Source organism: Ranitomeya variabilis, chromosome 4, assembly GCF_051348905.1.
Source record: "Ranitomeya variabilis isolate aRanVar5 chromosome 4, aRanVar5.hap1, whole genome shotgun sequence".
Lineage (NCBI taxonomy): Eukaryota > Metazoa > Chordata > Amphibia > Anura > Dendrobatidae > Ranitomeya > Ranitomeya variabilis.
In genome coordinates, this window is record NC_135235.1 from 680,733,041 (window position 1) to 680,749,198 (window position 16,158).

Below are 16,158 nucleotides of genomic sequence, written 5' to 3' on the forward strand. Positions count from 1 at the left end.
AGGAGAAATTGGACCGCAACAGTTGTTGCCCAGTTTGTCCTGAGTACGCTGGTACCCCAAATGTGGGGGTAAACCACTGTTTGGGCGCACGTCGGGGCTTGGAAGGGCGGGAGCACCATTTGACTTTTTGAACGCAAGATTGGCTGGAATCAATGGTGGCGCCATGTTGCGTTTGGAGACCCCTGATGTGCCTAAACAGTGGAAACCCCTCAATTCTAACTTCAACACTAACCCCAACACACCCCTAATCCTAATCCCAACTGTAGCCATAACCCTAATCACAACCCTAACCCCAACACACCCCTAACCACAACCCTAACCGCAACACAACCGTAACCCTAATTCCAACCCTAATCCTAACCCTAATCCCAACCGTAACTCTAATCCCAACCCTAACCACAACTGTAACCCCAACACACCCCTAACCCTATCCGTAACCCTAACCACAAGCCTAATCTTAACCCTATTTCAAACCCTAGCCCTAATTCCAACCCTAACTCTAATTCCAACCCTAACCCTAAGGCTATGTGCCCACGTTGCGGATTCGTGTGAGATTTTTCCGCACGATTTTTGAAAAATCTGCAGGTAAAAGGCACTGCGTTTTGCCTGCGGATTTACAGCAGATTTCCAGTGTTTTTTTGTGCGGATTTCACCTGCGGATTCCTATTGAGGAACAGGTGTAAAACGCTGCGGAATCCGCACAAAGAATTGACATGCTGCGGAAAATACAATGCAGCGTTTCTGCACGGAATTTTCCGCACCATGGGCACAGCGGATTTGGTTTTCCTTAGGTGTACATGGTACTGTAAACCTGATGGAAAACTGCTTCGAATTCGCAGCGGCCAATCCGCTGCGGATCCGCGGCCAATCCGCTGCCAATCCGCTGACAATCCGCTGCAGATCCGCGGCCAATCCGCTGCGGATCCGCTGCGGATCCGCTGCCGATCCGCTGCGGATCCGCGGCCGATCCGCGGCCGATCCGCTGCCGATCCGCGGCCGATCCGCTGCCGATCCGCGGCCGATCCGCTCTGTGCGCACATGCCATAACCCTAACCCTACCCGTAACCCTAACCCTACCCCTAACCCTACCCCTAGTTCTAACCCTAGTTCTAACCCTAACCCTAGTGGAAAAAAAAAAAAAAATTTCTTTATTTTATTATTGTCCCTACCTATGGGGGTGATAAAGGGGGGGGTTTATTTATTATTTTTTTATTTTGATCGCTGTGGTAGGTTCTACCACAGCGATCAAAATGTACCTGTAACGAATCTGCCAGCCTGCAGATTCGGCGGGCGCACTGAGCATGCGCCCGCCATCTTGGAAGATGGCGGCGCCCAGGGAGAAGACGGACCGACTACGGGAGGATCGGTAAGTATGAGGGGGTGGTGGGGGGGTGGATCGGAGCACAGGGGGGGGGATCGGAGGACGGGGGGAGCGGACAGGAGCACGGGGGAGCGGACAGGAGCACGGGGGAGCGAACAGGGCGACGGAGGGGGGTACCGGACAGAACGGAGGACTGGGGAGGAGATCGGGGGCGGTGGGGGGGGCCAGAACATGATTTCCAGCCATGGCAGATGCTATTGCAGCATCGGCCATGGCTGGATTGCAATATTTCACCATTTTCATAGGTGAAATATTGCAAATTGCTCTGATTGGCTGTTGCACTTTCAACAGCCAATCAGAGCGATCGTAGCCACGTGGGGGCAAAGCCACCCCCCCTAGGCTGAAGTACAACTCCCCCTCTCCCTGCAGATCGGGTAAAATAGGAATTAACCCTTTCACCCGATCTGCAGGGATGCGATCATTCCATGACGCCGCATAGGCGTCATGGGTCGGGAAGGGGTTAATATGTGCATGTGCACTTTATGTATTGCGTTCTGACCACAAGCAGCGCTGGCTTCTCCCCCTTTTTTAATAGGAAAAAAACTCCTATTGCTGCCGGCAGATCTCGGAGGGCGCACTGCACCTGCCAATTTCTTATCAGAAGAAGACGCCAGCGGCCGTGGGGGGAAGCAGGAGGACCCAGGGACACCGGTAAGTACCGGGAAGGATCAGGGGACCCTATTTCTCTCTCCTCTGATGTGCGATCACATGGCTCCGCTCTGTACACCTCGTACACACATGGCTCTGCTTCGTACACCTTGTACACACGGCTCCACTCCATACACCTCGTACACACACAGCTCTGCTCCATACACCTTGTACACACACGGCTCCGCTCCGTACACCTCGTACACACATGGCTCCGCTCCGTACACCTCGTACACATACGGCTCTGCTCCGTACTCATCGTACACACACGGCCCTGCTACATCCTGCATACACTGAGGCCCCTGATCATGTGACCCCTGACTCCTCCCCTCCTGTGACCTCATCACAGGTCCTGTGAGCACAGAGCAGCCATATATGTGGTGTGCGGCTCTGCAGGTGGAGGTAGGTGGACAATCTGGACAGGGTCGGGGTCAGCACCCAGGCAGCTACCGGGGCTCTGAGCAAGCAGAGGGGGCCTCTCACCATCAGGGACACCGGCGCGCTATGGGAGCCCAGTGCCTGTGCCGGCGCCCAGGAGTGGGACCCCCCTCCACTTGCGATACTTACCTCTCCCCGCTCCACCGCTGCAGTGTCTTCTGCATCTTCTGACTGTGACGTTTCAGGTCAAAGGGTGTGTTGACGTCACGTCTGTGCGCCCTCTGCCTGAGCAGTCACAGCGCAGAGAGCTGGAGGACACCGACACTGTGAAGTCGGAGGAGAGGTTAGCATTTTTTTTTTCCTGGAGCATCACATGGGGCCCATCATACAGGCAGCACGGTGGCTCAGTGGTTAGCACTGCAGCCTTGCAGCGCTGGAGTCCTGGGTTCAAATCCCACCAAGGACAACATCTGCAAGGAGTTTCTATGTTCTCCCTGTGTTTGCGTGGGTTTCCTCTGGGTTCTCCGGTTTCCTGCCACATTCCAAAGACATACTAATAGGTAATTTAGATTGTGAGCCCCGTTGGTGACAGCGATGATAATGTGTGCAAACTGTAAAGCGCTGCGGAATATGTTAGCACAATAGAAAAATAAAGATTATTATTATTATTATATACTGGAGCATCACATGGGGCCTATCATATACTGGAGCATTATATGAGGAGCAATATGTGGTTGCCCATAATACAGTATGAAGGACTATGTGGTTGCCCATAATACAGTATGAAGGACTATGTGGTTGCCCATAATACTGCATAGAAGACTATGTGGTGCCCATAATACTGCATAGAAGACTATGTGGTGCCCATAATACTGTATGGAGCTTTATGCAGTGCCCATAATACTGTATGGAGGACTATGTGGTGCCCATAATACTGTATGGAGCATTATGCGGTGCTCATAATACTGTATGAAGGACTATGTGGTCGCCCATAATACTGTATGGAGGACTATGTGGTGCCCATAATACTGTATGGAGCAATATGCGGTGCCCATAATACTCTATGGAGGACTATACTGTCTGGTTTCTGAGCTATTGATATCACTCATGTAATATAAGGAGTAAGTGAAATTTTTGGCATTGTACTATATCTATATTTCTCTGCTGTATCTGTGCATTATGGATTGAGGTATGTTTTACAGGGTCTGACTGAGACTCTTTCATGGCTCCCACGAAAACCTCGAACCGACCCTGTATATGGAGATTCCCCATTACTGGACACTGAGGACATTAACCCCTCCAGCACTGAGACTCTTTTGGAGTCTCTGTGTGGTGTGAACAGTGACGTAACAGCTGTGGACAGAATGCGGCTTAGCTGGTCCACATTAGATCCATTCAGACAACTGCAGGAAGAGAGGACAGAAGCCATTTTACTTTACATTTACCCTGAGACATATCTAGTCCTATTTAATGTATACATGTAATATGATCTACATAATCTGGGTAACCCCCTGAGGAAGCGGTTATACATATACGCGAAACGCGCGTTGGGGTACACATCCAGGACCCAGACGGGCTCACCAGAACTTTCATGGGTAATTAATCTCTATTTTTTACATCCTATATGTTGCAAAGCATGTATGCATGCATGGTCTGGCTGTGGACATCATTGTTAGATGCCAATACCTTTGTTTGATTGCCATGCACCTTAGTACCTATATGGAGTTTACTACTATTTGCTGCAACATATAAACTATATTATTATTACCATTGCGCCCTGTTCTGTGTACCTGATGTACTGGTTGCATTTAGGATTTAGTCACAATTGTTGCTTTTTATATGAAGCTTTTCCACATGTATTATGTATGTGCTTGTATGCAAAATAGAACTTCTAATAAATATGATATAATATTATTCTTTTTGGGCTATTTTTGACTCTATGTTCTCCAAGTAATAATAATAATCTGGGTAACTAGGTCTTCTGAGGGACACCCACTGGTGAGCTGGTGCGCCATTGCCTTTCCTTAGGATACCAATCTCCGTGGCGAGGCAGTGTCAGCTTTGTTTAGGTACGGGATTGGGTAAGGTAGTGACGATCAATTATTCAGCAGTGACTGTCATTTGCATCTGTTTCTATATATCCACAAGACATTCAGCGTGTAATTTTCTAACTTTAAGTGTATATATAGTTGTTGGTCCAGTTTATAATGCATATATTTAATAAATCTTTAACGTTTTTAATTGGGGGTGGAGGGAGGGATTTCCCACAGTACTGCCCCCTACATACACAATATGGTACAATCCTCCCCACCGACTGCCCCCCGGCTAATAAATACTCACTTTGCCCCATTCTTGGTGCAGATACTAATGACCCCAGGACCTATGAGATATTTACCACACAATAGTTGGATAGTCGGGAGTGTATCATCTACAGCCCATGCAGCCACTATGGTGCCTGGGAATTGAGAGGGCTGGTACGACTCGTCACTGGGCACCCTCACCTTCCCCACGATCACAGTTTCAGCGATATCCGCATTCCCATGACAGTGATACCATTGAATAGAATAGTGAATCAGGGAGTCGACAGCTCCTGATCCACCATTCAGCCTTCTCCTGTGAGTCTAAGACTCTGTGCACTGCAGGCACAATGACGTCACCACATCACACCTGTAGTATGGAGCCTCAGTACTCCCACCACACAGACCGGAGCATCATATTATGTGGTCTCCGTGAGGGTCACCATACTGTATGGGAGCCCTCATTCTGAGCTACATGGGCACTCAGGAAAACAATGTCCTGGTGATGAGTCGGATCCTGGGCAGAGAGCATAGCGGAGACAAAGAGCAGCGTGAGGTCCTTAGCTCAGGCCAGGAGGCCTGCCCAAAGGGAAGGTGCTGCAATTTTTTTTTGTATTAAAAATGATTGTTTTTTTACTACAAAATTTAATTTTTTAACTTTAATTTTTTCAATTATTATTTTTGCAGACACTGGGGCTGCCATTTTGCTTTGCAGGAGTGTAAGAATCGCTGCGCGACACTTAAACTCCGCAAATATGGCAGCCCTGGGCATAGGAGACAGCGGTCGCCCGCCAACCCTATACCTTCCATTGAGCTGCTCCCTTCTGTGATCTGAGCACGCCCCCTGGGCTGTCCAGATCACAACATAGGAGGGAGATCGGCCCCATTTTTCTGGAGCCCACAGTGTATTCTGTGAACGCCACTTTCCCAATATAACTGCTCAGCTCAATGTGAGCCGCGCGGTTATAGGAGGAGACTGGAGAGGTGTGACCTAGGACAGGAGGAGGCAGGGAGAGAGGAGCAGCGCGGGCAGCGGAGCAGTGAGGTAAGTATTGGCAGTGCGTGGCGACCAGCGATGCTAAATCACCGCTCATTGCCAGCCTGCAGTGTTCAGAGTGCAGGAGTGTGATAGTCACACACTGTGCTCTGAACATGGGATCGGGGAGAGTGCCCAGGTGGAGAGGAGTGCATAGTAGGGAGAATGACACATGGGGAGAGACATGCAGGGGGGAGAGGAGTGCATAGGAGTGAGAGCGACCCATGGGGAGAGACTTGAAGGGGGAGAGGAGTGCATAGGAGCGAGAGCGACCCATGGAGAGAGACTTGAAGGGGGAGATAAGTGCATAGGAGTGAGAGCGACCCATGGGGAGAGACATGCAGGGGGGAGAGGAGTGCATAGGAGGGAGAGCGACCCGTGGGGAGAGACATGCAGGGGGGAGAGGAGTGCATAGGAGGGAGATCGACCCATGGGGAGAGAAACTTGCAGGGGGAAGAGGAGTACATAGGAGTGAGAGTGACCCATGGGGAGAGACTTGAAGGGGGAGAGGATTGCATAGGAAGGAGAGCGACGCTTGGGGAAAGAGACATGCGTAGGAGAGAGGAGTGCATAGGAGGGAAAGTAACTAGGTACAGGGGGATAGAGAGCTCACATGGGGAGAGAGACCAGGCACGGGGATAGAGAGCACACATGGGGAGAGAGACCAGGCACGGGGGGATAGAGAGCTCACATGGGGAGAGAGACCAGGCACAGGGGGATGAACACACATGGGTAGAGAGACCAGGCACAGGAGGATAGAGAGCACACATGAGAGAGACCAGGCACAGGGGAGAAGAGAGAGCACACATGGGGAGAGAGACTAGGCACAGGGGGGATAAGAGAGCACACATGGGGAGAGAGACCAGACACAGGGTGTTTAAGAGAGCACACATGGGGAGAGAGACCTGGCACAGGGGGGATAAGAGAGCACACATGGGGAGAGAGACCAGGCACAGGGGGGATAAGAGAGCACACCTGGGGAGAGAGACAAGGAACAGGGAGGATAAGAGAGCACACCTGGGAGAGAGACCAGGCACAGGGGGATAAGAGAGCACACCTGGGGAGAGAGACCAGGCACAGGGGGGATAAGAGAGCACACCTGGGGAGAGAGACCAGGCACAGGGGGATAACAGCACACCTGGGGAGAGAAACCAGGCACAGGCGGATAAGCGGGCACACATGGGGAGAGAGACCAGGCACAGGGGGGATAAAAGAGCACACATGGGGGGATGGAGAGCACAGATGGGGAGAGAGACAAGCCACAGGGGGTGGAGACAGCACAAATGGGGATGGAGACAGCACACATGGGGAGAGACGGTCACTCCAGAGCTGCAGTCACTATTCTGCCATTACATCGTGTCTATCCTCCAGTCACATCTAGAGCTGCAGTCACTATTCTGATTTTGCATTGTCTTGTCCTCCAGTCATCTCCAGAGCTGCAGTCACTATTTTGCCGTTACATTGTGTCTTATCCTCCAGTCACCTCCAGAGCTGCAGTCACTATTCTGCTTTTACACTATCTTATCCTCCAGTCACTATTCTGCCGTTACATAGTGTCTTATCCTCCAGTCACCTCCAGAGCTGCAGTCACTATTCTAATGTTACATGTCACTGGTACCTTATCCATAGCATGAGATGTCACATGACTGGCGACCCTTTACGTTTGCATTAATAATGAAAATACAAATTACTATATAAAACTGAAACATTTAAATACATATGCAAAATAAATATTAACAACACAAGGACAACATTCAGTCCAGAGCCACAGAGCCCAGAGGTTAAGGCACTGGTTGACATCCTGGAAAAGTGTGTTAATATGGATCAGACCACTTTCCAGTCTATCAGCGCCTTTAAGCCATTCTGGAAGGCCGAGCTCAAGTGAATAAACTCGGGCATGACCTGTCCGAGGCCTTCTGCCGCTGGCGGGAAGATCCCAAAAGAAAAAGAGGCAGTGGACTGGGACAGGGTAACACCTGAAGGACCAGCTGCCTGTGACTTTGACGCCGGCCCCCTTGCTGCTTCGGTGGTGGATGGCTGGGATGGGTCCGTGGCTGTCGATGAGGGACCGCTCCAGAGGACGATCCGAGATTGAGGGTGCCACTACAGGGTCTGTGAAAAAAAAGTAAAACATTAATACCAAAAAATATCAATTGTAAAAGCGCCAACTCCTGTGGAATAGAAAAATTCAGATTAGTGAATACAACACAAAAATACTTACGTTCTCTGAGCAAGGACAGGCCTCAGGAAAGCCAGCAGCTGGTGGTACTTGTATTTCCATATCCTTTCTGCAGCACCACTGCAAACTTGGATCTCCTGTCTCGGGTCCTTGTTGAAGCGATCCTTCATCGAACGCCAACCGGTTTTGACTTTGATCACTGTGAAGGGGGAAAAAAATTGTTAAACAATGCACTTTAGGCCGGGATCACACAACCGAGTGTGATGCGAGAAACTCGCTGGAGTTTATCGCATCACACACAGTTGTGTGATCCCGCATTTCTCGTGCGAGAATCGCATTGTAAAACTTGTACTGGCTGTCGGCTGTCCTGAGCTTGACAGCTGCATAGTAATCCATCATGCTGTCATGCTTGGGTCAGGAGAGGTGCCGGCCAGTCCGTGCAGTGCGATGCGATTATTGCACGAGAAACACGGCAGTGAGTCTCTGCCCTTAAAACAAAAACCGTCAAAAATAAAAAAATAAAAAGTCAAGCGTCCCAAAAACAGTCAAGAATAAATTTAAAAAGGCAAGAGTAACTTTAATGTAACTTTAGTCTAATGTGTATGGGGGTGATGAAAGGTAACTTATTGGACGCTGACTTTGGCCCGGCCTAATAGACCTTTGTACATTGCAGGCCCAGACACCATTATTAGGCATGTACCGTATATACTCGAGTATAAGCCGACCCGAGTATAAGCCGACCCCCTAATTTTGCCACAAAAAACTGGGAAAACTTATTGACTCGAGTATAAGCCTAGGGTGGGAAATGCAGCAGCTACCGGTAAATTTCAAAAATAAAAATAGATACCAATAAAAGTAAAATTAATTGAGACATCAGTAGGTTAAGTGTTTTTGAATATCCATATTGAATCAGGAGCCCCATATAATGCTCCATACAGTTAATGATGGCCCCATAAGATGCTCCATATTAAAATATGCCTAATATAATCCTGCATAAAGGTTAATAATGGCCCCATAAGATGCTCCATAGAAACATTTGCCCCATACAATGCTGCATAAAGGTTGATGGCCCCATAAGATGCTCCACACATTATGGCCCCATAAGATGTTCCACACAATATGGCCCCATGAGATGCTTCACACATTATGGCCCCATGAGATGCTCCACACATAATGGCCCCATGAGATGCTCCACACATTATGGCCCCATGAGATGCTCCATACATTATGGCCCCATGAGATGCCCCATAAGATGCTCCATACATTATGGCCCCATGAGATGCTCCACACATTATGGCCCCATGAGATGCTCCATACATTGTGGCCCCATAAGATGCTCCATACATTGTGGCCCCATGAGATGCTCTGTACATTGTGGCCCCATGAGATGCTCCGTACATTGTGGCCCCATGAGATGCTCCATACATTGTGGCCCCATGAGATGCTCCACACATAATGGCCCCATACGCTGCTCCATACATTTGCCCCATTTGCTGTTGCTGTGATTAAAATAAAAAAAATCACATACTCACCTCTCTTCGCTCAGGCCCCCGGCACTTGCGATAGTCACCTTCCTCGTTCCATCGCTGCGCGCTGCTCTGTCGTCCATCCTCTGCACTGACTGTTCAGGCAGAGGGCGGCGCGCACACTAATCGCGTCATCGCGCCCTCTGACCTGAACAGTCACAGCCAGAGGACGGAAGACAGAGCAGCGCTCAGTGATGGAACGAGGAAGGTGTCTATTGCGCAATGCTCACCTCCCCTGATATACTCACCTGCTCCCGGCGCGGTCCCTGGCAGTGTCTCACTGTCAGATGGTCCCCGGGAGCCGGCGGCATCTTCCTGTGTTCAGCGGTCACGTACCGCTCATTACAGTAATGAATATGCATGTCCATGGGACATGCAGGGACTGCACCAGGAGCAGGTGAGTATGTGACAGCCGCCGCTCCCCCTCGCCCGCCGACCCCACGCCGACACTGGCTCGAGTATAAGCCGAGAGGGTCATTATCAGCCCAAAAAAGTGGGCTGAAAATCTCGGCTTATACTCGAGTATATACGGTAAGTATCATAGTAACTAGGTTGCCCCATACTATCGAGTACTTGGGGGCGGAGGGCATTCAGCCGAACTCTGTCACACTTTCTGAGATGCCATGTTTGCTTTTGACAGCAGCAAGAGGTTGAACTGCCTGGGTTTTGTTGCAGCTGCATCTGTACCGTCCCTGCACAAATTGTGTCTTTTTGTTTTCTCCTTCACCTCATTGGGGGACACAAGACCATGGGTGTACAACTATTCAGGAGTCTTACTGGGTCAGAGGCAAGCCTACTCCAGTGGGATTAGGCCATACTTCATTCGTTTGGATGTTTCCTGGACCATTTGGCACCAGGCGTCAGCGGACCGGTCTGCACACTGTCTCGTAGCACTACAACATTCACACTCAGCCTTCAGCAGATGCGAGTCTGGGAAGACGGATCTTTTAGACAGTGGTGACGCATCTCTGAGCTGTTGGTGCATAAGGTTGAGTGACCTGTCTGTTCCCACCCAGGGACTGCTTTGGGACGTCCCATGGTCCTGTGTCCAACAATGAGGCGAAGGAGAAACTGGGATTTTTGTGTACTCACCGTAAAATCCTTTTCTCTGGGCCACTCATTGGGGGACACATCACCCACTGTATTGGCCTGATGGCTATGTTTGTTCTTTGGTTTGATATGTTGTATCCGTAGTTGACGATTTTGATCTCCTACTGCTTTGTCACTGAACTGGTTTGAGCTGGAGCCAGTGGTAGGTGTATACTGCAGAAGAGGAGCAGCTAATTTTGTTATATTCACTTAGTGTCAGCCTCCTAGCAGCAGCAGCATACACCCATGGTCCTGTTTCCCCCAATGAGTGGCTCGGAGTGGCTCGGAGAAAAGGATTTTGCGGTGACTACACAAAAATCCCTGTTTTACAAGAATTGTTGATGCCAATTTTAGAAACCTTTTAATATCTATTTTTTCTGGTGTTTTTCCTGTAATATAGGAAAGCCTAAGGCCAGAAATAAACCCCATAAACACTGTACATGAAGTCTTTGAGATCAGATCATTTCTGTCCGCGGTGTTTGTGCAAACAAAAAAGCTTTGTTAAAAGCCTCAAACTTCTGTGTGTGAATCAGACATGAGATCTAACATGATAGAAGATTACAGTGCGGGGAAGACGGGAAACATTCATATAAACGGCCGGTGGTGATGGAGTCAGTGACGGACTCTGGACAAATATGTTTCTAGAGCCATAGTAGAGGATGATGTTGTCCTCATCATGAAGTACCGTATTTCGCGGCATATAAGACGCACCGGACCATAAGACGCACCCCAAATTTGGGGTGAAAATTGCAGAAAAAAAGATTTTTTATAAGATGGGGGTCCGTCTTATTGTCCGAATTTACAGTATCTTACCTGAGGGCTGGTGGTGGCAGAGCAGGGTCACAGGAGGCATGGTGGCGGCAGAGGTGGGGTGATGCGGTACGGCGTGCACCTGAGCAGGGTCCCTTCCTGCTTAGGTGGGCGACGCCACGGCCTGGTGTCCATGGGAGGGTGGCAGCAGTGGTTACCGACAGAGGTGCTGGGATGAGGAAGCACAGTGAGAGGTATGGCGTGAGAGGGGTCCCTTTCCCCGGTGAGGTGATGGAAGGATCTCGTGGGCACATGGACTGGAGATGATGGAGGTAGTGGTGTAGCGAGTATTCCACAGGAGCTCATATGTCTGAGCGCCGGGAAGCGGCAAGGACTCAGACATATGAGCGCCTGTGGAATACTCGCTTCACAATGTACACCACTACCTCCATCATCTCCAGTCCATGTGCCCACGAGATCCTTCCTGAACCTTGCTGCACCCATCCTGGGAAGCAAAAGGATACAGGATACAGAGTCCAAAGTCCCGGTGAGGTGATGCAGCAGCCGGTAATGCTTACCGTGGACCGTGGCGGTGGAGATGAGGAGGCGCAGTGAGCGGGGTCCCTTTCCCCGGTGAGTTGATGCTGCAGCCCCGGTAATGCACAGAGCCGGGTGAATCCTGTTGATATCGGTGGGCGCGGCCATCTTCCTGAGGCCGCGCGTTCGCAGATGGAGCTCTAGTGCCCGGGGCTTCAGGAAAATGGCCGCCGCGATCCCCATCTGCGCACGCGCGGCATCTCGCGTCCATTTTCCTAAAGTCCCGGGCACTAGAGCTCCATCTGCGAACGCGCGGCCTCAGGAAGATGGCCGCGCGCACCGATAACAACAGGATTCACCCGGCTCTGTGCATTACCGGGGCTGCAGCATCAACTCACCGGGGAAAGGGACCCCGCTCACTGCGCCTCCTCATCTCCACCCCCACACCTCTGCCACCGCACCTCTGCCGCCACGGTCCACGGTAAGCCTGCATTGCGCATATAAGACGCACCCCCCATTTTCCCCCCTTTTTTTGGGGGGGAAAAAGTGCGTCTTATATGCCAAAAAATACGGTAGTTATTTCTCCTGTCACGTGTAATGAATATCTCCTGCAGTATTGCTAATGCCGATTCCAGTGTCGGTAAATGAGACGAGAATTAGCGTTATGGAAGATGAGTCTATGAGAAACGTATTCAGCTGCCGACTCCGAGGAAGAAACTGCTTGTTGTCTGTGGCCTAAATATATAGGTTTTATTAGTAGATGTAGAGAAGGAAACTAAATAGTGTAAAATAATAAATCTCATATGTTTCCCTTATTATCTCTAGTAATTGTATTATTACACAGGATTTTTATCATGTTACATCGGCTCATCTTCTCATTCAGGTCTCTACAATATCGGATCCTCTCAGTGAAGATCTTCTATATAAGAGAATTTTCCTGATTTACCCATCAAAGACGGATATGGACAGAGACAAGATGGCTGAGAGGATATTACACCTCACCCTAGAGATCCTCTTCCGGCTTACTGGAGAGGTGAGAGATTCTGATGACGTCACATTACATCATTCCTATCTATGGGAATAACAGATGGACAGAACTGGAGAGGTGAGGACTCTGGAAATGTCTGTAGTGAGATTTATTAATGTGTCTCTCCATAACCAGGATTACACAGTAGTGAAGAAGACCTCTAGTGAGTGCTGTCAGGACCCTGTGTCTGAGGGGTGGGGAAGACCTCTGAGCCCAATCACGGTGCCTCCACCTCACCCCCTGATGTATGAGAACATCAATGACCAGAAGATCCTAGAATTCACCTACAAGATGATTGAGCTGCTGACTGGAGAGGTGACAGTGCTGGGAATGCTGGGACATTATAACGTAACACTATGAAGGAATCGGGGTGATGACGGTATCATTGTATGTATCCTGTAAGGTTCCTATAAGGTGTCAGGATGTCGCTGTCTATTTCTCCATGGAGGAGTGGGAGTATTTAGAAGGACACAAAGATGTGTACAAGGACGTCATGATGGAGGATCCCCAGCCCCTCACATCACCAGGTAATAGACAGGGCTAAATACACAAAATTGAAAACTGAAATTATCTAGATGTAAAGAATGAATTCACTCCCTGTATGTTTCCTCCAGATCTATCCAGTAAAAGGACAACACCAGAGAGATGTCCCCGTCCTCTTCTTCCACAGGACTATAAAAAAGAAGATCCCAGTGTTCCTCAGGATCATCAGGTAGATGGAGTGAAGGTGTCATGAGCTCTACCCTATAATGTGTAGACGGCTGTAAAGCTCCTGTGCTCAGTCTTGTTTTATCCACCAGTATTATATGATTTATACTTGTGTAAAGAGAACGGTGGAGATGGCAGGATTAGAGCTGATCATAGATGTGACTTCTCCATCTGTCTGTGACTTTTACAATATTTGTTTCAGGGTGAAGATCTGACCCATATTAATACTACAGAGACATATGTGAGGGGTGATGAGGGGTGTAAAGAGGAAATTTCTACATATGACTACCCAGGTGAGTAGTAACCACTAAATGTCACAGATTCTTCTCAGCCTGTAGTGTTTATACTGGTGCTGAAGCTGAGCCATCATACTAATAGCCCTTCTAAGGGCTAATTGATAGCTTTGCTGTTTGTATCACATGCAATCTGCATTTAGCCTAGAGAGGGAAAGAGTTTCAGGAGCAAGGAGAGTGATAGAATACAGTCTGTAGACAGGGATTAGGGCTGTGCAGTCCGTTGGCAAATATATAGTTGCAGCTTTTGGATGGGGGTTGAAAAAAATGTATTATGTGCTTTGAGGTCCTTTTTTGTGTTACAAACAAATCGTTGAGACATTTTCCTGGGTTAACCCCTTCACGCCGCAGCCCTTTTTCATTTTTGCGTTTTCGTTTTTCGCTCCCCTCCTTCCCAGAGCCATAACTTTTGTATTTTTCCGTCAATATGGCCATGTGTGGGCTTGTTTTTTGCGGGACAAGTTGTACTTTTTAACATCACCATTGGTTTTACCATGACTTGTACTAAAAAAACAGGAAAAAAATTCCAATTGTGGTGAAATTGCAAAAAAAAGTGCAATCCCACACTTGTTTTTTGTTTGGCTTTTTTTGCCGGGTTCACTAAATGCTAAAACTGACCTGCCATTATGATTCTCCAGGTCATTACGAGTTTATAGACACCAAACATGTCTAGGTTCCTTTTCATCTAAGTAGTGAAAAAAAATTCCAAACTTTGCTAAAAAAAAAAAAAAAAAAAAAAAATTAAAAAAATTGCGTGCCAAGCTGACGTTTTTAATGATACCACTTTTGTGCAGATACTTTCGTTTGATCGCCCATTATTGCATTTTAATGCAATGTCGCGGCGACCCAAAAAATGTAATTCTGGCGTTAGGAATTTTTTTCTCGCTACGCCGTTTAGGCTACTTTCACACTAGCGTTGTGCACTGCACGAGAAAAATCAGACAATCTGAACATTTTGCAATGGTCTCTTAATTTTTGCCAGAGCTGTATAACCCTCAAAAAACTTGTTCAAAAATGTGTTGGTATTATATTGCTCACTTATAGACTATTTTCTGGTCTGGAGTAAAGATGAGCGAACCTTTCAAGATTCGTTTCGATTCACCGAACATTTAGACGTTTGCCGAACAGTTTGACAAACGTACCCAAGCCCCATTAGATTGAAAGGGAGGCCAAATCAAACATATACCCAACACCTTAAGGAGTGACAAAAAATTTCCCAAAAAGCTAAAATTAGGGACAGATGCCATGAAAAGTGGCATAAATTGATCCACTGTAGAAATTTGCAAATGGCACAGCGGCAGTCAGCAATGGACGATGCATGAGGTATCGGGGTTTAGCCCAGCATTTACAGCTGTGAATTGAAGTTTCAATGAGGACCTTATGATTAAGGGAGTGGTGTAATCCTTCTTAGCTAGGAGCCTTGATATCTCATGCAACAGCTCCTTATTTTTTTTCATTCCAGCCACACTCAGGTACCACAAACATCAATTTTCATACAGTACTATTGGTAGAAAAAAAAGTAAGGAAAGTAACACAGTTTGTTGACCCACAGTAGAACCTTTTATAATGGCACAGAAGTAGTCAGCCACGGGCCATGCATGAGGTATTGGGGTCTGGCCCAGTGTTTACAGATTGGGATTGAAGTTTTAATGAGGACTTGGTGGTTGAGGGAGCGGTGTAAGCCTTCTTAGCTAGGAGCCCTGATACATCATGTAGCAACTCTTTTGTTTCCACAGCCACACTCAGATGACACAGACATAAGTTTCATCGAGTACTAATGGTAGAAAAATGTAAGGATAGTAAGTCAGGTAGTTGAGTGAATGTAAGTGCAGGCCTCCCTTCTGGCGGCCCTACTTCTACAGGCAGCACACATGCAGGAGACCTAACTTGGATTCTCCACATTTCAAAAAATCCACACACCACTAAAGTGGCATCAATTTCCACAGAGTAGGAATAGCATAGTGGCCCTCTGACACCCCTTCCACTACAGGCAACAAACCAGATGGAGAACCAACTTGGAGTCTACATATTTCAGATAATAGTTTCTACCATCAGCAGCAGTAGCAACAGCAGGCACAGAAGCCACAACAAAGATGGCACAGACTGCAATAACGCGAGATCAATGCATGACACTAAAAACAACACCATCACCTAGTCTGCATCTGGGGTGCAAAAATCATTAGAGATCCATTGCTAGTTAATTTTGATGAACATTAGGCGGGCTACACTTTCAAGAGACAGCCGGATGCGCTTACCTGTCAGGACTCTACCAGCAGCTCTGAAGACACGTTCTGAGAGAACGCTGGCTG

The 16,158-nt window shown here is 48.4% G+C and overlaps 2 protein-coding genes across 2 annotated transcripts in view; one reads left to right on the forward strand and one right to left on the reverse strand.

Moving 5' to 3' along the window:
- The window catches only part of LOC143766330 (uncharacterized), a 1,024,462-nt gene that overhangs the window by 831,558 nt on the left and 176,746 nt on the right, over positions 1 to 16,158 (reverse strand). The window lies entirely within an intron of this gene.
- The window catches only part of LOC143766377 (uncharacterized), a 55,212-nt gene continuing 51,762 nt past the window's right edge, over positions 12,709 to 16,158 (forward strand). The window contains exons 1-5 of the mRNA XM_077254024.1: positions 12,709 to 12,854; positions 12,984 to 13,163; positions 13,252 to 13,375; positions 13,463 to 13,560; positions 13,759 to 13,849. Coding sequence (XP_077110139.1) covers positions 12,783 to 12,854; positions 12,984 to 13,163; positions 13,252 to 13,375; positions 13,463 to 13,560; positions 13,759 to 13,849 — 565 coding nt within the window. The 5' untranslated portion in view covers positions 12,709 to 12,782. The remainder of the gene's footprint in view (positions 12,855 to 12,983; positions 13,164 to 13,251; positions 13,376 to 13,462; positions 13,561 to 13,758; positions 13,850 to 16,158) is intronic.